This window comes from Mesoplodon bidens (assembly GCF_964165515.1).
Source record: "Mesoplodon bidens genome assembly, chromosome: 3".
Taxonomy (NCBI): domain Eukaryota; kingdom Metazoa; phylum Chordata; class Mammalia; order Artiodactyla; family Ziphiidae; genus Mesoplodon; species Mesoplodon bidens.
Window position 1 is genome coordinate 135,339,486 of NC_138178.1, and position 24,625 is coordinate 135,364,110.

At 40.9% G+C, this 24,625-nt stretch overlaps 1 protein-coding gene across 2 annotated transcripts in view; it reads right to left on the reverse strand.

Moving 5' to 3' along the window:
- Positions 1 to 15,059: 15,059 nt before the first annotated feature.
- Positions 15,060 to 24,625, reverse strand: part of ARMH4 (armadillo like helical domain containing 4) — a 122,956-nt gene continuing 113,390 nt past the window's right edge. Inside the window, exons 5-7 of one of the 2 annotated variants that reach the window (XM_081229418.1) lie at positions 23,071 to 23,102; positions 15,894 to 16,028; positions 15,060 to 15,650 (exon numbers count right to left, since the gene is read on the reverse strand). In XM_081229418.1, coding sequence (XP_081085544.1) covers positions 15,582 to 15,650; positions 15,894 to 16,028; positions 23,071 to 23,102 — 236 coding nt within the window. In that variant the 3' untranslated portion in view covers positions 15,060 to 15,581. Of the gene's footprint in view, positions 15,651 to 15,893; positions 16,029 to 23,061; positions 23,103 to 24,625 lie in introns of both variants that reach the window. The other variant, XM_081229417.1, reaches the window with a different exon arrangement.

Consider the following 24,625-nt stretch of genomic DNA (forward strand, 5'->3'; position numbering starts at 1 on the left):
TGGAGCGTGTGCTGTGGGCCAGACACCATGCTCCGAGTTTAACCAAGCAGGACCTTATGGGACCTTCCTGGGACAGATCCCACCCCCGTATCCTCTGCTGTAGCTCCTCTCTGAAGTACATAGATAAGAGTATCTCATGCATATTTCCTGAGTTTTTCAGATGCTAAAAAAACACCACCAAATGGAAGAAATTAACTACTTGATGATCATAAGCATGTAGCCCCCGGACCTTCTGGGGCCTAAGGATGGATAACATGAACCACCCTGTTACCTCAACACCAGCCAATCAGAGAATTGTGCACGTGCTGATCACATACCCTGCGACCTCCTTCCCTCACCTCGTCTTTAAAAATGCTTTGCTGAAACCCTTCGAAGAGTTTGGGGTTTTGGGGGGGCATGAGCCACCCGTTCTCCTTGCATGGCCCTGTAATAAGCCTTTCTCTGCTCCAAACTCCAACGTTTCAGTATTTTTTGGCCTCATGTGCACCAGGCACATGAATTTGTGTTCAGTAACACAAGCCCTACGTGTACCATCTCATGTAATATTTACAATGACCCTGTGAGGTAAGTGCCCTTACTATTAGCATCCCCATTCTACAGATGAGAACATTAAGGCTTACTGAAGCTGAACCAGTAATACTGTTTGACTCTCCATGCCTGTTCTGCTCCCTGCTCTGCACTGATTTGTCTGGCCTCTGTGACTGCATCAACAGGGCCTTTTCCCCCTGTGGTTCCAGTTGAGTTGGACCAATGGCAGGCACTGAATTGAGACAGAAAACCAGCAGAAGGGAGGTATGGGCATTTATCCCCCCTCCTCATTCCTGCTGGACTAGCTTTGACAGTGGCCCCTGGGCCACAGCTCTGGTCCGGTACTGTGGGCCCCACCCTACTATGGCCCCCATCCCCCGGTTCAGGTAACTCTGTTCCTTCCTCTTCTCCCTTCTGGCAGGAAGTTGACCATGGTTCCCCCTGCTGTTAGCCCCTGGGGGCTTCACCATCCATCCCTGGTTACCTGAACCTTCCTCAACCTGGGGTTGGTGGAGGGGCAGAGGGGAGGGTGGCTCTCTTTGTTAAACTCTCTTCAGTTCAGTTCTTTGAGTGTACCAGCTCCTTCCTGCCAGGACCCTAGCTGAGGCAGGCACTGAATTTCTTGCTCAAGTTAGCACAGCTCAATATGGTAAAGCTGGGATTAGGAATCCTGGCAGTCTGACTCCAGAACCCACGTGGTAAATCACTATCTACATTGGTTAAAGCACCAAATAAGGTTACCAATGACAGGAGAAAGAGAGTCCAGATCCTGATTTCAAATCCTTTGTCCTTTGCCAGATGCTGCCATTTAGACAAATATGGTTCATAGTCAGAGCTATGTACTGGGCCTTGCTTTCTCCCCAGACTATCAAGGTCACCCCAATTTCTCAGAATGGTCAGGGCCACTGAGAATGACCTGTCCAGAGGCCTAAGAACTTAACAGGGGAAGCCTTTCTCTCACCCAGACCAGGCCCATCCTCCCACGTGTCACCCAGCCACTAGCCAAACTCGATCACCCCTGTGGGATCCGGATGAGTTACAGCATACCACCTGCCCCTCTGCGGTCCTCCCCTTATTCCACGCCCTGTGGAAGTCAAGTCCAAATCACCTCCAAGGCTCTGGTGAGTCCCATTGTCTCCCTTGCTCTGAACTCTGCCTGCAGCTGAAATAACTCACTTTATGCCTCCACACTCCATCATAGAGCCCAGTTGGTGTTCTGGGTCACGCTAACCTAAACATGAAAGTTGCTAGAGCTAAAACTGGCCAGACCAGCTAGGTCTCCATCCCCTTGTGCTTCACTTGCACGTCTTCATTCCATGTGTTTTTCTTTTCTTTCATTAATGATTCCTTTGCACCTTATTGCTTAAAGTAAATCACTTGTTAGTTAAAGCTATGTCAGGCACCTGGTGTTTTTCCCCTTTGAATCACTCCCTAACACTCCTTTTCTTTGTAAGCACTGTTCATTCCACAGAGAAGATCACAGTACGATAACCCCGGAGACCACCAGAGCCCATCTCTGGAACTCCTGACACCAGCCTTGATGGTTTGGAAATGTTCCAGGAGCAGAGAAGAATGTAGACCCCACCCCTGCCCCGAACCTCATCAAGAACCCTGTTTTGAGCTTGTAACACTATAAGTTTTACTCACTGAACCCTTTCAGGAAGGACACAGTCTTGAGGGCACTAGCCTGCTGTGGCCTCCTTTGCTTGTCAAAGAGATAAAGCCACTCTTGTCTCCGTGATTTTGGTTTGGTGCCATTGTACAGGGTCCGAGATTTCGGTAGCAAACTTAGTCGTGGGTTTGATTTTCACAAACACTTCAAAAGGCATGTGTATATTTAATAGACTTCCCACTGAAGTAACAAACAACTGCAACTAAGCGTTAAACATCCTTGTCTTTAAAAGAGCTTTGGACACTCTCCCGCCATGGATTTGTCACTGGCTGCTTCTCCCCACACGAAACCCAACTGTCTACTGTCTTGCCCTCTTCTCACTGCTTTTTACTCGTCTTTTCAAGAATAAAAAGCAGGGCAGTTTGATTTTCTTCTTTGCTGCTTTGGCTCCTGCACCCGCTTCAACAGAGAGTAGATTTTCAACGCATTTCCTTTAACAAAGCTCTCTCTCCCTGCATAAGAAAAATTCTGGGAACAGCTGCTAACTCAATAGTCACTGTGTCACACATCAAGGTAGATGGTCACCTCCATAATGCAGCTAGAAGCTGCCTCACCTGCACTGTGCAGACAAGAAGTCTGGGGGAAAGATACATATGGTTTCACTTCCAGCAACGAGAGTCAATTGTGAAACATCTAAAGGCACAAAGCACCGTAGGAGGTAAAGAGCTCAGAATTCAGCCTAAAGACTTTTTGGGAGCCTCTCTTTTCCACTAACTGAGTGTAATCAGGCCAGTGATGTCATGTTTCTGAGCTTTCATTCCTACTAAATTTGAGAACCATCTACTAAAGCAGTGGTCCTCAGAGTGAGGCTCCTAGACCAGCAGCATCACCTGGAAACCTGTTAGACATGCAAATACTCAGACCCCACCCAGACCTACTGAATGAGAAACTCTGGGGGTGGTGCCCCTATGCTTTAAGAAGTCCCCCGGTGATTCTGATACAGGCTCAAGTTTGAGAACTCTTGTGTTAAATCAACTTTCTACCATCTGATGTAAAAGCAGATGTAAAAGCATTTTTCTGGACCACAGATTTCTAGCCCTGGATGCACTGTAGAATCTTCAAGAAAGTATTAAAGATACTGGTGGACAGCATCTAACCCAGACCAATTAAAGCAGAACCTCCGAGGATAGGGCTGGGGCGGGTTAGCTCTAAAAGCTCCAACGTCCAGCCAAGTTTAGAAGCACAATGCTAGACTCCAGGTAGCTATTCAAATATGAAGTGTTGTTATTGTGATGTTTTTCTCCCAAGCCTGTGGCCTTTACAGTTAATGGCCTTGTCTTCTAGTCAGGAAGAGGGTCGGGGGAGAGGGGAACAGTCATGTTTGAAAGTGATGGAATACTTTACAGTATCTGAAACTGATCCATGACCACTTCTAAGGCATGTGCCTTAGGCATGAAATAGCGGTTGGCATTTTCTATACAATAATTTTAAAGAAACATGGAGAGGTCTAAAATCAGCTGAGTCAAGCATCTACTTACCTCAGCATCGTGTTCTTGATTAATAAATCTGGAGGAAAAGAAGTTCCTTTGAAATGCGCCATATTGAAAGAAATATCCTTATAAAGTGCGCCAAGGTGAGCTCCGGCTTGCCTGTCGTCAGAACCATGTCAACATTGCTGAGTGCAGCTTCTGTCTGTCCCCTCCCACTGCAAGCAAACAAGACGTGTGTTTGAGAACTATCTCAAAGTTTCCACTCTCTCGCCCTCTTCTCTCTTCCCTCCGCTGCCTTTTCTCTCTGGTCACCCACTGGCTGGGGGACTCAGGCTAGCCACGCCATCTTTCTGAGCTTTCACGTCTTCATCTACTAAATCAGTGAGTCTCAGACTGCAGGCCCCAGACCAACAGAATCAGCATCACCTGGGAACTTGTTAGAAGGGCAAAGGCTCAGGCCCCAGCAGACCTACTGAATCTGAAACTCAGGGGGTGGGACTCAGCTGTCTGTGATTTAAGAAGCCCTCAGGTGATTCTCAAGCATAGATTAAGAACTATTTTTACCTAACTTCCAGTTATAAGTCCTGCCGATAGCTTGTACTGACTAGACTTAACAATACTACATTGTGTACTTGAAAGTTGCTAAGAGAGTAGATCTGAAAAGTTCTTATCACAAGAAAAAATTGTAACTATGTGTGGTGATGGTTATTAACCAAACTTACTGTGGTGATCATTTTACAATATGTACATATTGCAAACCATTACGTTGTACAGCTAAAACTAACACAATGTTATCTGTCAATTATAAAAAAAAAAGAACTATTGTTCTCGACTGGTGGTTGCCAAGGGGGAGGGCGTTGGTGGAGGGGTGGAGTGGTAGGTTGGAGTTAGCAGATGTAAGCTTTTATATATGGAATAGATAAACAACAAGGTCCTACTGTAGAGCACAGAGAACTATATTCAATATCCTATGATAAACCATAATGAAAAAGAATATTTAAAAAAGCATGTGTGTATATATATATATATATAACTGAATCACTTTGCTGTACAGCAGTAATTAACATTGTAAATCAACTATAGTTCAATTTAAAATTTTTTAACTTTTTAAAAAATAAAAAAATAAACTATTGCTCTCAAATATTGTTATGACACTCTTCTCTCACAAACACCCTTGTGTGATATCATTTGATGGCCAGTTTTCTTGCCAGACGTCCAAAGCCCTCACACTCTCTTTACGCCCCTTCCCTGAAACAGGCGAAGTTCTTAAGATGTTTGCACCTCTTCCCTCTGCCTTGATTGCTCTTCCCAGTGGCTTCTTCACATCTCTCAGGTGACAGCACTCTACAAAATAAGGGCATTATTACCATATATTATTATTTTATTTGCCTATTTTAATCTCTCTCTTCCCTAAAGTGGGAGCTCATGAAGTAGGGGACCATATCTATTCAATTTGCTGTATCCCCAGAACTTATATTACTGTGCCCAGCATGGCCAGAACTGTCCAATAGAACATTCTGTGATGATGGAAATGATCTACATCCACTCTGGCCAATACGGTAGCCACTAGATACATGTGGCTACTTGGGCACTTGAATAAGGCTAGTATGCCTGAAAAACTGAATTTTAATATTTAATTTAAGTTTTATTAATTTAAATTTAAATAGCCATGTGTGGCTCCTCCTGAGCATAGTAAACAGCACAGTTCTAGGCACTCAAAAAAAGTGAAAGTGTATTTCTTTTTTTTCTTTTTTTTTTTTTTTTGCGGTACGCAGGCCTCTCGCTGTTGTGGCCTCTCCCATTGCGGAGCACAGGCTCCGGACGCGCAGGCTCAGCGGCCATGGCTCATGGGCCCAGCCACTCCGCGGCACATGGGATCTTCCTGGACCGGGGCACAAACCTGTGTCCCCTGCATCGGCAGGCAGACTCTTAACCACTGTGCCACCAGGGAAGCCCATGTATTTCATTTTTGAATGAATGAATGAAAATGTATTTCATTCATTCATGGATGAATGAATCCCATATCAAAAGCACTAAGAATGCTATTTTTTTTAAATTTGCCACTATTGGTAAAAATATATTCATTGACTTTGACTCATACAACTACCTTGCCTGCCAAAAACTTGCATTTTACTCTAGGTAGGAACTATCCTTTCCATTCCAATGAAATTATTCTCAAGTTATCACCAGCAATCTAGTAAAAAGCTTTAGCTGGGAATGGGAAGAAAAAGGTAGACTAGGCATGTTAAATTGGCCTTGAATGTAAAATTGAATTATTCCTTTCATAGGCGCTTTGGGGTGTAGAGACCAAAAGAAATAATCAGTGGTCTCTTCCTACCTCTGATGGACTCTGCTTAGAGCCCTCACAAGGCTGCCTATAAACTCTAGAACAGCTGAGGACAGAGGAAACTGGGTCTGTGCTCTGTCAGAGGAGATATGAATGGAAAGAATACAAGCAAAGTATACAACTCATCTTACAAAGTCACTTAACCTCTCTGAGCCTCAGCTTCCTGCTCTATAAAATGGAGATAATAATGCCCAACTCACATGACTATGTCAAACACTTGGCATGCAGAATGCATTAGTTCCCTTCTTTCACGGCCAAAACTTTAACAAGTCCAAGGGAGCTCTCTCTACTGGAAAGGTTTGATCTCTCTCAAATATCCCCGCCTTCTGTACTTTTTGAACATGGCCTTCAATGAAGCTTATCCTGACCCTGTTTTTACTGTTCCTTTGTCTTCAAGACTCTTAGGTACATAATTTTACACTTTGGGGAATATTCATCATTATTTTGGTTAGTACTGGATGGTTTGACATACTGTAAAATCCCCTTTATCAGATGTACTGGAATATACCCACAGCCTAAACTTCCTTTTCTTTAAAATAAAGGAGTTAAGCTAAAAATGAGATTCAAGGACTCTTCCAGCTCTAAAATCACTATATCCTCTGGTTACAGAGTTTCTGACAAGGATGCATGTGGCCTAAATATGTCATCTTCATTATTAGAGATATCATAATACTAAATTGGGTTCTGATGTCCTGAAATACTCCTGCAGTTTAATACCAGATCACAGTGTGTTTTCTTGCTTTGTACCCCCAACTCATCTACTCTCTCTCTCACTGTCTTTTTTTAAATAAATTTAATTAATTAATTAATTAATTATTTTTGGCTGCTTTAGGTCTTTGTTGCTGCATGCAGGCTTTCTCTAGTTGTGGTGAGCGGGGGCTACTCTTCATTGTGGTCACAGACTTCTCATTGTGGTGGCTTCTCTTGTTGTGGAGCATGGGCTCTAGGGCGCATGGGCTTCAGTAATTGTGGCATGCAGGCTCAGTAGTTGTGGCACACGGTCTTAGTTGCTTAGTTGCTCCGCGGCATGTGGGATCTTCCTGGACCAGGGCTCGAACCCGTGTCTCCTGCATTGGCAGGCAGATTCTTAACTACTGGGCCATCAGGGAAGTCCCTCTCTCTCACTGTCTTAGTCTGGATTTTCCCCAAAACAGAAACTGAGACAAAGGCCTCGATGAAGTAGTTAGTTTGAAAATGTGATCTCAGGGAACAGGAGTATAGGTGGAGGATAGAAGAGGGAAGGATGGAAAGGATTAGCCAGGATGCATCATCAGGTTGGCCACTGTTATGGGTGACTAGCTCCCACTCTCACCAGATTTCTGAGGATACTTATAAATTGCAACTCCAAACTGTCTGCCTGTGAGAGGAAAAGGAAAGCATTTTTCCATCCAGCCCCATTCGACTGGCCAAGGGTGGCCTCACACATGTCAACTCCCTACCTGTGAGTTGCACATGCCTGAGCACTGATCTGGTTCCCATGGTGTGGTGTCAGGACACTCTGGTATGAGATAAATGAGAGGCTCACAGCACGAGGCTGGTCTCTGTCAGGCTGCACCCACACAAAGCTGCCTGAAGCCTGCACAGAACTGGTGACCACAGTAGTGGCATGAGCAAAAGGATTTGGAGCATTGCCCAGGAGGTGTCTGATGCCATCCATTTCTTGCACTTTGTTGTGCCCCACTCCTTTTATATTCCCTGTGTCATAGATAGTCCCCTTCAAGCTGGCTGCCAGCCACAATCTCTGCAAAAACATTGCTGCTGTTGCAGCTGATCCCAAGACCATAATAATCTTCTTCATCTTCCCCCTCCATCACCCATTCAGACTTCTCTCACCCTTGGCCAGCATCTTGGTGGGTCTAGGTTGCTTGCTTGGAGGGTGACCTTGAGTATCAGAATTTCAGCACAATACACAGGTGAGACTCCTGAAACACTCCCATAGAGGCATCTCTTAATCTTTCACAACATTCCCTGTGTTGATAATGGACTGACCTGAGCCTGTCATTTTCTTCTTCTAAAGCTTCCAAAGTAGTCTAAAATCCCAGCCACCTCAATTCTTAAAGTTACCAGAGCTCCCATACTGCTTAAGGACCACAACTACCACACAACCCAATACTTTGCCTCTGCCTTCACCCCATCCCAATCCACCATGGGTCTTAATAATTGAGATGCTGCTGGCCAGGTATCACCACTCCACCTCCCACCAACAATGGGGTCCTTATTACCTCCGACCAGTGAGCCCGCTTCAAAATTCCTGTCCCAACTATGGCAGCCTGGGTTCCCCGAAAGAGCCTGAGACAAAGTATTGTGTGCAGATCGAGTGAAACAGGGAAGGAAGAAAACCAATACAAGGATGAGTTTTCAAGGTGCACTGCAATGGATAACGGGGGATCCTAAGGAACATTCTGAGGAGTTTCATGAAATGAACCTGAGAACCTGCCACATGAACAACAAATGGTGAGAGCATTATCCATTGGCTTCCATCCCCATTGGTTAAGACCTACCAGGTTAGCCCTCCTGCATTTCCAGGCTGTACATGTGTGAATGCCAAGCAAGACCCCAGAGTAATCCATTCCATGACATCAGAGCAAACCTGAGGTGCTGGCAGGTTGTACCTGCTCACACTGGTGGACATCTCTGCAGAACTGATGCTGCTGCAGTGGCTGGAATAAGAGCTGGGATTTGGAGTGGTACCACAGGTGTCTGATACACTCTCTCCAGGATGTCCTTAGGTCCCAGTTTGCCCAGGACCAGCCCAGTTCATGTCTGTTGTCCCATGATAACTATTAATAGTTCCCCTTTCAGTCTCATGTGTCCCAGTTTAGACATAATGATATGCTCACTTAGAGCTCCCTCCCTCCTCTCTCTCCCTCCCTCTCTCTCTCTCTCTCTCTCTCTCTCTCTCACACACACACACACACACACATACACACACACACACACACTTTGAGAAACCCAAGGAAACAATTTCCACTATAATAATAATTGACATAAAAATACTAATTAAATTCAAAAGACTTGACCTGAATGAGCCTTTAATCAATAAGTGTGATTCACTTAAATCAATGAACTTGATTGAACTTGATTGAACTTGATTGAATCAATCAAATCAAACTTAAATCAATAAGTTTAATCAATATTTTTCCCAATATTTCTCACAATACTACGTATTATCTACACTCACAGTCTTACTGTCTAATTATAAAAGCTTACAATTCTGCTTCAGTGGCAAAGGCAAAGAGAGAAAAGCCTTCTCTAATCCCTCTGGGCACAAGAATATGACATTTGCCCACCACCATTTGTTTATGGAGATTTTTCTTCTTTCAACGATGTTTTCATTTATATCATATGGAAGTGTCTTGAGGTAACTGGGCAGTCATTGACAATGACATGCCAAATAAATGTTAATGAGAAAAAGAAACAGCTTGTTCCTTCAAATACAGCTGGAGGATTTTCACGAGCTCTTTTCTTTGTCTTTAGTCCTTTTAGAACAACCGTGAGAAATTGTAGCTATAGGGAGGCAACAAGATAGCATGTAAATTATAAAAATAAAAGCATGTCTATATAACATAACTACATATAAAAAATATTGGAAAAATATAGACTAAAATGTTAACAATGGTTATCTCTAGTGGTGAGACTGAAGTGATAATTATTTTCTTCTTATGCTTTTCTGCATTTCCTCAATTCTACATTGTTGCCTTGAGCCCTCCAGAACCGAGCCTTGTGTTAATATGGCAACCATGAAAAACTTGCTTTATTTTTCCTATGCTAAAGAAGATATACTACTTGATGATCATCCATGACAACTGTCAAAAGTCACAGAAACACTCAGCAAGGGACATGGAACCTGCATTGTTCATGAGATTCTTCAGGCTGCATATCCAAATCCCAACATCATCTTCACATGGTCCAGCCTTGAGAGAAGCTTCTTGGTTTTGTTTTCAAGAAAAACAAGATCCTAGGGGAGCAGGGCAGGGGCGGGTGGGGAATTGGATAAAGGTGGTGGAAAGGTACAAACTTCAGTTATAAGATAAATAAATACTGGAGATGTATTGTATAATATAACTATAGTTAACCCTGCTGTGTGGTATATATGTGAAAGTTGCTGAGAGTAGATCCCAAAATTTCTCATCCCAAGGAAAAAAAAATTTTGTAACTATATGAGGAAATGGACGTTAACCAAACTTGGGGTAATCATTTTGCAGTATATGTATGTCAAGTCATTATACTGTACACCTTAAACATATACAGAGCTGTATGTCAACTATATGTCAGTAAAACTGGAAAAAAATATTAGAAAGCAGTTCCATAAGTGTATAAAATTAGTTCTTATGAATAATAAATGATTTCATTTCCTGAAAAAAAGAGAGGGGCTTCCCTGGTGGCGCAGTGGTTGAGAGTCCTCCTGCCGATGCAGGGGACGCGGGTTCGTGCCTGGGAGGATCCCACATGTCACGGAGCGGCTGGGCCCGTGAGCCATGGCCGCTGAACCTGCGTGTCCGGAGCCTGTGCTCCGCAACGGGAGAGGCCACAACAGTGAGAGGCCCACATACCGCAAAAAAAAAAAAAAAAAAAGAGAGAGAGAGAGAGACAAACAAGATCCTGAGTTTTGGTCTTCATTTCAAAGAATAAGAAACTCTCATGTTAGTCTTTACAAGGCAAGGGAGTCAGTCAGATCCTAGATAATAACCATATCTGGGGCACACCCAAAGTAACGTAATCACCTAAAGGGATTTGGAGGGTTTTCCCAAATGTTTAATTAAGTTTTATTAAATTCGAAGTTCTTTCCTTGGAACCTACTATTAAAAGTTACAAAGAATGACCACATATGTACACACATTTTGTAGAAAGTTAAAGCTGCCTACACATTTTTTGCAGACTTGTAGGTTATTTTTCTCAGGCTGCATCTGCTGGGATAACACAGGGTCCGTCTCTCTGGAAGGTGGGACACTGGACTCCAGGATATCTACAGGGCCTCAGAAATGCCAGGAGTATGTGAGTTGTTTCTTTGTTCTTTTGCTGCTGTTGACTGGGGAACTTTCTTTCTTCCTTCCTTTCTTCTTTCTTCCTTCCTTTCTTCTTTCTTCCTTCCTCCCTTCCTCTCTTATCCTACATACACATAATAGAAAGTTGAGCTAATTAATATAGGGAGTTAGATACCCAAAATAGGATAATGCCAATGCATTTATACAGCTAACAGTGGCTTACACAATAAATGCCAATGATTCTTTCCGCATGTAGAATTTAAGCCACAGAATTATGTCTCCAGCTATGCTGACTGCCAAAGTTGATAATTATCAAAGCAAATAATTAGATGTCTCTCCTCGGTCCATCCCCAGCTTATCAGTCTAATGGCTGCCTCCCCAAAAGAGGTATGTATGTTATGGGAGGTGCTAAGTGTACAAATAAGGGGCTTTTAGTAAAAGTCAACACTATTATTTTGTTTTCAAATTATTTCCTATTCCTAGAAATTCATATTCAGCCATTCAAACTTTGCATAATTAAGAAAGATACTTAACTGAGCTTAAGCTTATTTAAAGTAACCAAGCTCCTTTCATCTCTCTGATCTTGGATTTCAATTCCCTCCCATCCATGTCCGCTCAACCTAGGGCATGTAGAGGATGGAGACCTATAGATTCATGTAGATTTATGGCCCTTTCCCCTGCTAATGGTCTACCTCATTTGCGTTCTTCTCCTCACTTGTCTTTATCATTTTTCCAAGCAACGGTGCATTCAGAACTTCAGCCTCCTCTAGCACTTTCTAATGTTTTGTGCCATTTTTATATCTGCTTTGTATTATGATTTTTCTTCCATCTTCTTCTTCCCATAGTTATTCACTTGTAACTGTACCTTCACATACCCTAAAAAGCAGAGTGGTTTGGTTTCTTTTTTTTGGCCGTGCCGCACAGCTTATGGGATCTTAGGTCCCCATCTAGGGATAAAACTCATGCCCCCAGCAGTGGAAGAGCAGAGTCCTAACCACTGGACCCCCGGGGAATTCCTGAGATTTTTTTCCTTCAGTTTTAAACCTACATTTTCAGATTTCCTTGCAGTCAGAACAAAGCCTATCTTGCCAAAAGGCCACAGAGCTGAAACCTTGTGCCAAATAATATATCTTGTTCCCAAAAGCTGCTTTTTGGCATCTGGTAGAAACATTATTATTTATAGCCACAGAAATCACGATGCCTGTGGATGATTTGATGCTTCTCCCCCAACTCGTGGATGTGACCTCACTAAGGGGTTTCATTTGGGCTCCACGTGAAGAAGATATCTTCATGGAGAGAAGCACCCGGCATCTCTCTATGACATTTTGACTTTGAAGCCTTAGCCTTTTTTAAAAAAAAAAAAAATAATGAAATAACCAGAGTTTCAGTTTAGGAAGGTGAAAAATTCAGGAGATAGATGATGGTGAGAGTTGCACAACAATGTGAATGTACTTAGTGCCACTGAACTGTACAGTTAAATAGGGTTAAAATAGCATGTTTTATATTATGTGACTTTTACCACAACAAAATAATTTTTTTTAAAAAAGAACCAGCTTTGATTGACCGTGCTAAAACTACTTTCAATATGTTCTAAAACTGTGCTTTAAAAAATTTCCCCATATTTTTGACCCGTGTAAGAGATACAGGTACTTTAAGAAAATGTTTCTGCAAGACTGCATCTGAGGCAGTTTATGAGCTGAAGCCAAGGCTAAAGCACTGCTAAGGGAATCTGTTTCCCTGGGATACTAATTAACTCCAAATACTGCATATAAATTAAGCTAGCAGCTACTGAAGGAAGCAACTTACAGGAGGGGAAAAACTGAAGAGGCTTAAAAGAAAGGTACTGTCTTCTGATTAGAGAAAGACATCAGGGGCACAAGAGGAATCCTTCTCTAGCTGTCCCAGCATTCCACCCTTTCTCTAGAAGCTTCTGCCATTCTCTCTTTAATCTTGTTTTCCTTTCTCCACTATGGCAGCTGTGATTGATTGGATAGCTGACTAGGAAAAGGGTCTCTCCCCAGGGGCCTGCTCTCCCTGTCTCCCTAAATAAGGAAAAGCTGTTCTCTGCATAGAGCTCTCCTAGCTGTGTTCTCAAACTTGCCTGGACAGGAGAATCCCAAGCTCCTGCCCTGGAGATTCTGATTCTGTGGGTCTGAGAAGGGGCCTTGGAATATGTATGCTAACAAGTATCCCAGGCAATGCTTTGGGGCCACAGAGTTTGGGAACTACTGCCTACCCCCCTGAGAATAAGACACAGACCCTGCCCCTGCAGTGGGACACCTGCCGTTCTGATGGGATCCATTCAGTTCAGAGCGGAAGGTGTTAGCAATTGAAGATGCAGCTATCAGCACCGCCAGCTTAAATATTTAAGGTTAGTTGTTAGAATAGAGTTGACTATGTCTGTCATCGGTGACTTTATTATACTATAGTTTGAAGGTTCAACCTATTAACCATGGTCTAGTTAAAACTACAGACTAAGAGCAGCCCGAGGTGTTAGTGGCCATCAGTATCATCCACATGATGCAGCATGAAGCGGCCTATTGTGTTTTCCCTACAAACAGCTTGTCAAGAACACAAAGGCAGTAATGCTACATTGTGCTCACCTCCTCCTAAACTTAGAAACACTTACAGCAAGAGGCTGCTCTTGGAAAGGGCAAACGTACCCTATGCAGTATCAGGATGTCTCTACTCATGAAATTACACATTTCTGGAGAGTCATGATTCTGAGTTCTGTTTTTAAAACCTGACTCTGAGCTTGTGTGTCGATTGCTAATGTCTATTTGACTGTACAGAGCTTTTCATTTCTCTTGATCAATTTCACCCATTTGCTTATATCTCTTGGCAAAAAGAATTAAAATTATTTGATGAAAACATTACTGTAAGCCAGCTATCCTTCAAGAATGAATTCAAGAAAGAGTTCTCTATTAGTTCCCTAGAGGTGATACTTAAATTTATGTGATTATAAGGAAACAGCTGATGTGGGAAAGGAAAAGGATTTGTGTGCATAAGAGAGAAATTAGTAAGACATTGTTCATTTACCAAAGACAGAAACTTGTATGACATGTTCCTGGACCAAGAAGCTATTTCCTTAGAACCCTGGTTTTAAAGAAAGACTCTGAATACTGGTTCCTCCAAAGTATGTGGAAAGGGCATTGAGCTGAAGATAGGGGTGCGTGGTTTTGAGTCCATGGGTTCTAGTCCTCATTCTTCCTGGGTATAATTTTGGATAATCATTTCACTTCTCTGCTTCAGCTCTGTCTTCAGTCAAATGGGAGAATAAAAACATACCTCCTACGTCACACAGTGGCTATTAGAAATAACTGTGCAGCTTGCCTTGAACACAGCAGAGCAGGTTCCAATAAATGGGAACAAGTTCTCCATAGTGTAAAGCACCATGGACAGTATTATTACTAACTTTTATTCTTCCACGAGCCAAGTCTTTACCCAAAAACTCTACCTCCTGAAAGTCCCAAATACCTAGATGCAAAAGACAGGGCAAGAAATTACATTCCAAGGGAAATGAGAAATGATCTAACACAGTCCAGCATCACCCAAAGTGAGATGCCCTGAGACAGGCTGGTTTTTCATAAGTTCCGTCATGTGCCAGGACTCTAGCCCCCAAGTCTACTCCTTTCACAGAAAGTGTTTTTCTAACAAAGCCAAACGAGGACCAGTGGCAGCCCAATCATTGCATGGCCAAGACCACAGATGCAGAAAAGCAACATTTTGAATAATTCAGAATGGTAGCCACACAAGCACAGAGCCAAATGGCAGAGATAAATGCTCTGGGAGATTATCTATCCTCCTTTTCCTCTTGATTTCTTCCTCATTTCTTCTGGACAAAGTGAATGATACACAAAAAGGACATCTCTTAATGATAAACATGTAAGAATCTATTGATAGGTCTTTTGGACTCAATTACACTATTTAAGAAAGCAAGCTACATTAAGACCGAGAGTCAATTTAATGCATTATTTCTAGTGCATTTTTTCTTTGCCAAGAATAAGAATAAAGGGAAGGGGAAAAATAATAAAAACCAGGAGACAAGTACATAATGTAAGGTACAAACAATTCTATATATATCCTAATGTGCTGAGAGATCTTCTTGATGAAAAAGATTTCACTCTGAGTTGCTGCTAGTTTTGATGCAAATGTAGTATGTGCCATGGCCCACAAGCCTAGGGATTCAAGTAGGTAGAGCAGTCATCACAAGTTCTTCTTTGTTAAGATTTCTATTTCAGAGTCAAGTGTGCCTTGGCAGCAATACTTGTTATACTTCAGCACACGTAATCCAAACCAAGGACAAGACAATGTCGAAAAATACAAAATATTTACCTAACCTAGCAACTCCTACTGAACAACATGTATGCTGCATATTTACGAGTTGTAGCCCATGGTTGTGGAAAATTCACTACAGAATAAAAACAAATACTGCATATTACAGTTCATACACAGCATGCCTTTTCTGCTCAGTACACGAAAAATCTACTACCCAGCAGATAATGAAACAGATGGCCTGACAACCCCAGCATGGCAGAATGCTGTTCTCTTTTTTTTGCCCTCAAATAAAAAATAAAATAATAAGATCGTTGACTCTTCCAATTAAATTCCAGTCCAATTCAAAATTCATCTTCAGAGCTGTCAGCTAAGAGCATTACTCGATCTTGCATGCTGTTGAATTCTCTCTGCTGGGGAAAGAAAACGGAAAAGCATTAAACTCCTTCTGCCGCAGAGCAAAGCTGAGGAACAGGCCCCCTTTAAAAGACACGTGAACAAACCAAGCCGAGGCAGCAGCTGCAGCAGCTAATCAGAACCACTGGGCACATCAGTACCATTCATGCATCATTAAGCCCCGTGTGCTTTATTAAGCAAATTAGAAAAGCGAAGAATGTTCGGAAACTGATTAGGTTTTGCTGTTGTTGATTCCATACCTTTCTTTTATGCCTTTTGAAGCCATTTCTCCTTCGGCGATTCATAACCTTAATGCTGTAGAGTGCTCCCAAGATGAACAAGGCTCCAGCTATCCCAACCCCTACGGGCACCAGCATCCCAGACATATAGCCAGCCTGCACAGGAAAAGAAACACACATTAGGATGCTAAACAGACTGCTGCCCTGGGTTTCTCAGTTCTGCTGGAGGGCAGCAGGTTTTAGACACCTTGAAATCTCCTGTCTGCTTTGTTACAAAATAGCACCTGGAATAAAGTTACTTTTTAGACAGAAGGCAACAGAGGGAGAGATGTGACTGTTTTTGGATATTTCAAATATGTAGAAGAAGTACTGAATCAATCAGCCAGACCTAGTGGCACCACCAGCCACTTGCTTATGCACATTTGTCAACACCAGGTTTTGGTGACAGAAATATAATTTGTATTAAAGATGGATGAAGTAAGCCTCTGAGAATGCCAGGACTATTAAAATGCTATAAATTGGAAATAGCAGCCTGAGTCAAGCTCCAGGGGGAGTTGAGGTGCCCAATGGAATACTGTGCTTCTTAGAGGGCAGAAGGAGGGCCTTGACTTTGGTAGGTCCTCTCTCACGATCTTAGCTGCGTCACAGTAAGAAAGGAAAGAGGAATGTGCTTGTACGCGAGTGAGAAGTGAGAGTTTCTGGAGACAGCAGGGAAGAGAAGGACCTGCAAAGGAAAGGGTGTTGTCAGGTGTTGGAGTCCAGGCCAAAAAGACAAGGATGAGGAGACAGTTGCGCATAATGTGGATGGATTCATTTATATGAAAGAAAATATCTGCCCAGTGGACAAGGCCAAAGTTGAAGGTTGGGAGGGAATTCTGAGTGTCCCCAGCCCCAAAGAAAGAAAGTGGCAGAGAGGGGCACAAAGATCACTGCTAACAACACTGGTACTTCCAAAAGAGCCTGGAGGTTTCAAACGCATGTGGGTCTCCAACATCCCCAAGGTGTTACTATGGATACTTCAGTCCTAAGAGAGCAGCGTGATCTCCACACATCCCTGGGCTTGAGTAAGTAGCTCAGGACCAACCCAAGTTCAAGGTAAGGCCATCACCCTAAGGGTGCTCCCTGCATCTTGGCCAATATGACACCTAAGGGATAGAGGTGGATGAATAACCAGAGCCTTTCATAGAGGAACATGACACTGGTTTACCTTCCACGATGGCCCCTTCTAGAAGCCTACCCAGAAAAAAAACATAAACAGTTAACAATTTTAAAAGTGCTGTAATAAGTACTTTTGATAGACATTATTTTATGGGGGAAAAACCATGAGTCTGTTCACTTACTTGACTATTTCTAAAAATTTTAATATAGCAAAAACTATTTCCAGTATCTTTCAGAATGAGCCCCAAACAGAGAAGGACAAAAAATAAAAGTTTTCTAACAAGTGCTGAAGTAAGCAGGCTATGATGCTTTCCCAACATTTCTAGAATTAATCAAAGGGACAAGCCCTTACAAAACTGCAGCATCCTCTTGTACACAGCCAGCTCATTCACTGGTTTTGTTTTCCAGAATCTTGAGTTAGAGCAGAATGTGGAATTTTTTCCATTAATTTGAGAACATAGCATTGTTCCTCAGCATACTAAGTGTTTTTCCCCAAGAAACAAAGCTCAGTTATTTTCCAACAAATTAATATGCTTTACAGAAACCCAAACTTTCTTCTAGATCTACGAAAGGCTTATAAAAGTCTATAATTTTCCATTGCTCTCACCAGAACTATGAATTTCTTTTTACATCACAATTCCCAGTGCATGGAAATATACATATCTTTTGATGTATGATAATTTTAAGCACAGTAGATTAGATTTTACAGAGCTATACATTCAAAGGATGATATTTGAACTTTTGGAAGCTCAACTTGATCAACCTCTGAGTGGGTCTCCTCACACTATGTAACTCAACCCCACACCAAAAATATGAATACTACAAAATGTGTCACTCTTTGCATGTTTCTTATTTACACATTGAGGCTTCTCGTTTCTAGAGCTTTAAATCATGTAGACTTCACAAAAATGCAATTAATCTCTCTCCTCTATTTATTCCCTCGTGTGTGTGTGTGTGTGTGTGTGTGTGTGATCTGCCTGTGCTTTGAAATTACAAGTAAATTACAAGATGGGAATAAAGCAACCTACCCTCTTCAAATATAATTTAACCATCCCTTATACATAACTGACTAATTGAAAATAAACTCTGTTTTTAGAATTGCCCATGACTTGTTTCCTGTAGAAATGAAAACAAGTAAGACACGTGCATATGAAATTATAAATTCTGCCTAGCACCTTTTCTCTGTCCAGAATTATTAGACGTGCACATTCCTCCACACGTAACTTGCGGAGAAGAACACAACTGCATCTGTGCATATTCCAACCGAGAATGCATAACCTGAATCTAATCATGAGGAAATGTCCAATAAACCTAAACTGAATATTCTATTTTTTTAAAGCACTGTATTCTTTTTTTTTTTTTTTAAGTTTATTTATTTATTTTTTTAATTAGTTTCTGCTTTATAACAAAGTGAATCAGTCATACATATACATCTGTTCCCACATCCCTTCCCTCATGCATCTCCCTCCCTCCCACCCTCCCCATCCCACCCCTCCAGGCGGTCACAAAGCACCGAGCTGATCTCCCTGTGCTCTGCGGCTGCTTCCCACTATCTATCTACCTTACGTTTGGTAGAAAGCACTGTATTCTTAAAAAAATATCAAGAGTCATGAAAGACAAAAGATGGTTATGCAAGTGGTCCACATTAAAGAAAACTAAAGAATCCTGACAACTAAATGTGTTACATGACCCTAGACTAGATCCTGTAATGGAGGAGAAAAATGAATTTATAATGGAGATTTTGGGTCTGTTAACCAAAAGACTGAAATCCAGGTGCCAGAACAGATAAAAGTATGATATCAATGTTAAATGTACTCAAGCTGATAACTGTATTATGGTTTGCTAACAGAATATTCCTATTTATAGGAAATACACACTGAAGTATTTGGTGTAAAAGGACCATGATGTATGCGGCTTTCCCTCAAATGGCTCAGAAAAAAGGAGCAGAGATAGAAATGGGGTAACGTAGGAAGAATAAGTGCATCTGAAGAAAAGGAACAGGGGTATTCTTTGTACTATCCTTATTCTTGTATCTTTTCTGTAAATTTGAAATTATTTCCAAATAAACAGTTTGAAAATTAAAAAATTTATTGTTAAGATAAAATTTACTAGATATAGCTGTTTTTTTTTTGGTTGGTTGGTTTTGGTTTGTTTGTTTTGTTTTATATTTATGAGAAAGGTATACTTCCTTCTCAGGATACTGTATTTGTTCAGAAACACTGGTTTTCAAGAAAACAATAAGAAAACCATATGATACACTGTACTGCCTAAAGTCTGCTGAATTCAGTACCCTTATGATGTCTATTCAACAGTGGTTCTCAAACTTGAACATGCATCAGAATCACCTTCAAGACTTGTCAAAACACAGATTGTTGGATCCCTTTTCCCGAGTTTCTGATTCAGTAGATCTAGTGAGGGACCTGAGATTTTGTATTTCTAACAAGCTCCCAGGTCATGCAATGCTACTGGTGCAGACTATACATGAGAATCACTGTTATGGAGTATAGGCTGGATCATCCATTTTCTGGATTATTTCCTAAAGCTAGAAGAAATAGAACGATCTTGGTGATATAACAACAGGGCTGGCCTGTATTATACAACTAAAATTTTGATGCATCTTCAATTTTGAGAAATATAGATGTTGAAAAAATACATCAATAGGTAGCCAGGTAAGGATTTGTCAAACAAGCATCACTAACTTGGACATTTAAACAGGAAGAAGGTTAATGATGGAATGAGTATAGGGACTGTCCCTCAATAGCCATTCGCCCCTTCTTCTAGAGCAATAGAACCTTCCATCTGGGCTGGGCACAGAATAACGATTACTTCTCCCTGCCTTCTATGCAGCTGGATGTGACCATGTGATAAGCCTCACTAAGGAGACGATACATTAGTGACACGTGCAACTTCCAGAGCATGCTCTTCAAGGGGGGAGCAGAGCCTTTACCCACCCTCCCCCCTTTAAGAATGGCAGAGTGTCTTTATCTTCCCTTTTAAAGGGGGAGGGATATCTTAGGCTCCCTTTTTCTTCCTTCCTTCTGGCTAGAGTACAGACCTAATTGCCATCCAGGACCACGAGATGACCTTGAGAATAAAGGTCACAAATCATGGAGCATCAAACAGAAGGAGCCTGAGCCTTCAATGTCGCTCCTCACTAACCCCTGATTGCTACCTCCAGACTCACAAATGAGAGACAAACAAAGTTCTCTCTTGGTTAAGCCATTGTCATTGGGGGTTGTCTGTCACTCATAGCTGATCTTAATCCTAACTAATATAGGAAGACTAAACAATAACAACAAAGAGAATAATTCAGAACTTTTTAGAACACCTACCACCCTTTCTAGAGTCCAGCTAACTAACAGGGAAACCAATATCAGGACCAATTAAATGAAGCTAAACTGAGATGTTCTGGGTTGACTGAAGAGCCAGTTAAATATGTAGTTTAGCTTTCAGTTCTAAGGGACTCTGTGACTGTCAACAAAATGGCAATAGTTTCACTCTCAAAGAGTTTCTGAAGATAATGACTCACGAGACTTTTATAGATGATCGCTAGCTAGCTAGACATATGAAGAGAAGGAGGGAGAGGGGGAAGAGAGGAAGAGAAAGGAAGGAGGGAGAGAGAGAGGAAGATATGTATACATATATTTTATATATATATACATATATGTGTGTACACATATGATTGTATGTATCAAGTAAGTATATAATATTTCACTCCCAGAGGGAGGGGACTGATTAGACTGAGTCCCTCCAAGAAAAAATCAAAATATGAAGGCAAGTACAGCAACATGGATGGACCTAGAGATTATCATATTAAGTGAAGTAAGTCAGAGAAAAACAAATAACATATGATATCACTTATATGTGGAATCTAAAAAAAATGATAAAAATGAACTTATGTACAAAACAGAAATAGACTCACAGACATAGAAAACAAATTTATAGTTACCAAAGGAGGTAGCGGGGGGAGGGGGAAGGATAAATTAGGAGTTTGGGATTAACATATACACACTACTATATATAAAATAGATAATCAACAAGAACCTACTGTATAGCACAAGGAACTCTACTCAACATTCTATAATAACCTATATGGGAAAAGAATCTGAAAAAGAATAGAAATCTATATATATGTATAACTGAATCACTTTGCTGTATACCTGAAACTAATACAATATTGGAAATTAACTACAATTTAAAAATGGTTAAATTAAAAAAAAAATGTAGACAAGGCATAAAGCAAGTCAACCCGGTGGGAGTTTCAACTATTTTTCTTCCAATTTTTTAAAACTAAGACATAACTGAAAAAATACTACAGAATAAAATGAAAAGAGGGCTGGAAAAACTTCAAAATAGTCCAGAAAACTGAGGCCATAAATAAAATTATTTCTCTTGGTGAAATGGAGCAGGGAGAGCGTACCAGACCTTTGAGACAAGAAGGAATGGTCCACAAGAAGAGAAAATACAGCCTTTCTCCAAAGCTACACAGATTTCTAAATGGAGTAGTGAAGCTATATATACATACAGGTAAGAAACTTTGCAACAGCCAACTTCTAAACAGTCTACATGCCAACATTTGTTTTCTTAAGTCTATTTTTTGTCCATTTTTGTAATTCAGAAGGATATTTTCTATAGAAACAATGATATACGGACTCCTAGATTAAACAACCAGAGCCTGTTTACTTTTCATTGCATTATATTTTCCCCTGAAAAATAACAAGAAGCACTATCAATGTAAATATATTCAGTTCTAAACTTTTGCACTTCTCTTACCCCAAATCTTGCTAAGTCCTCTGATTACACCTCCCTTAGACAACTGGACCCAGTACAGATACCAAAATGGCCTCCACTGATGTCAACAGGCTTAAAATTCTTCAACGTCACTTTAAATATATATGAACATAAAATAATCTCATTCTCAAAAACTATATATGCTAAATTTTACTGAGAAGCAGAAAAATAATAGTGAGAAGAATTAATATAATTATACAATTTTAATTGCAGTTGAATGTTTTCTTTTATCCTTTAACATTAAACTGTAGCAAAATAAATATTAATCATTCAAATATGGGGGAAATTGACCTCAAATAATAAAAAAAGATATGAGATACCATCAACAGATGTGTATTCTAAGACAGGCGAATTGGAAGTTAACTCCTATCTGGCAGTTGAAACGATTTCCATTTAACTAAACCCCCAGTGAAATCTGAGCTGGTTTATAGTAATTGGATCTGACACAGACTACAGCAAGTTCAGAATTCCACCAATATTTTTATGAGTAATTCCAGTTTGAAATTACAAGGTACCAAAAATGAAACCTTAGAGAGTATTGAAAATTAAAAGAAAATGAAAAATATAAACCTGAAAGGAAGTTAATATTGTCAGTCACAAATGTTGATGGCAGAATTAATGCAAGATAGGAAAATATTTCTCTATAGTTGGCCATTCCAGATAGGTCAGCTCATCACTCAGCAGTGGCACTATGATAGACTACATAAAAGTGGGCCTAAGGAGAGTGCTTAGGTGTTCAGGTGTTTTTAATCCCACCTCCCACTATGGTTTAAGGATGCTCTTTCCATCACAAAGTTTTATTCTTAAATCAAGTCCATCAATTTATGTCCTTGGGTCACAAAAATCAATGCCTTCCAAAATCCAAGGTATTTCTTCCTCATATAGGAAGATCAGGTTTAAAAGATCCTTGCACTGGGACATGAAATGCGCACTAGAATGGGATTACACTCCTGCAATTCCCTAAAAGGAACTCCACCTTGATATGTAAAGGGTGTTACTCAGTTGTACATACCAGGAATTACATTCCATAAGTATGAATGGCACTCCAAAGAATAAGGCATCCCTTGTATTATACAGACCTTAAAGGGAAGACCTCCTTTCTTGCTGGGCACCTGGAAGTGGCCCTGTATCTTTGCATAGATTACCATAATCAGAATAATGAAATAAAGCTCCATGACTCTCAAGATCTTTTACTTGACAAAGCCATGCCCTCTAAGATAAATCCAAAGGAAGAAAATACTTCTCTTACCTTGTCTTTTAGTTTTTCCATCCAGCTTCTCACTACAGAAAATAAGAAAAGAAAATGTAAATAGCCATCTTTTTACTTATAGTTCATTGTGCTAAATTCATTTGGCAACTTACTTATATTTCATATATTAAGTTAATTTGATACAATGAAGGTATTATTGTATGAAATACAGTGAATGTGTCAACAGTATTAACACAATGACAGCAATAGTCTTATTTTTATTCTCATTCATTTAAAAATACAAAAAAAAAGAGCACAAACATATCCCTCACATATCATTAAAGGAACAGAGAATATTTTTGTTTGCTAAATGTATTTTCTATTATTTGGGGGGAGGTCTGGGAGAAGAGAGAGGAAAACACCTTCAGAATATCAAGTTTACTTCTAACCTGACATTTTCTCCTTTTTTTTTTAAATTTTTTTTTTTGACCCCCTGGGCCCTTGGCAGTGAAAGCGCAGAGTCCTAACCAGTGGACCGCCAGGGAATTCACATTTTTCTCCTTACCTTTATTTCTCATCTTTCTCAGTTTTTAAGCTCAGTGGGAATTCTGCACTTAAATCAGTGTCAGAGAGCAAAGGTAGGAATGTGCACTGGGCAGGCCAGGGCTACTCAGCTCTTATTAAAAGTAGTCAATATTTTAGGCTCTGCAGGCTGTACAATCTCTGTCACAACTACTCAACTCTGCTGTTGCACTGAGAAAGCAGCCATAAACAGTGGCACATAAGTAAGTGGGTTTGGCTCTGTTCCAATACACTTTATGTATGGACACCAACATTTGAATTTCATGTGACTTTTTATGTCACAAATATTTTTCTTTTGATTTTTTTCAGCCAAACAAAAAATTGGAAAACATTCCAATGGGCTGTATAAGAACAGGCAGCAGGCCAGATTTGGTCACAGCCTGTTGACCCCAGGCATAGACATATTTTACTCAAGAAGCTGGTGTCTCCATTTACTATCTGACTTTAGTAATAACATACCTGACAACAGTGATGACAGCTAACGTGTGTACAGCTTTACCCCTTACAAAGCATGTTCGTATGTACTGCATCATTTGATAGGCAAACCAATGACAAACACGAGAGTCAGGTAAGATGATGCTCAGGGCAAAGAAGAGGAAACTGAGACTCAGAAAAACTAATAGCATTGCCACGGTTAACCAGGGAGGAAAGAGCCACTGGAACTCCAACCACCATCTGATTAACAACCTACAGGAATAAGACTTCCCAATTACCCATTTCTTTTGGTGACACCACTGCTGTTCTGCTCTCTCAGGTTGAAGATGTGGAGATACCTTTGGCTCTTCTATCTCCTTCAGTCCCCAGCCTCAATCTCTCATGTCAAGACCTTGGCAAGACCTCTCAGATTTGTCCTCCCCTCATCGCTCCTTCTGTCTCAACTGGGATTCAGGCAAAGACAGTGGTGCTCAATCAGAATAAAATAAGAGTCAAGGGAAGGGCAAAGTAAGAAAGTGCAGGCACCTCAAGAACTAAGCCATGGACAGTGATTCTGGGAGTGGTTCCATGGAGAAGTGAGGTCAACCACTGATTCACT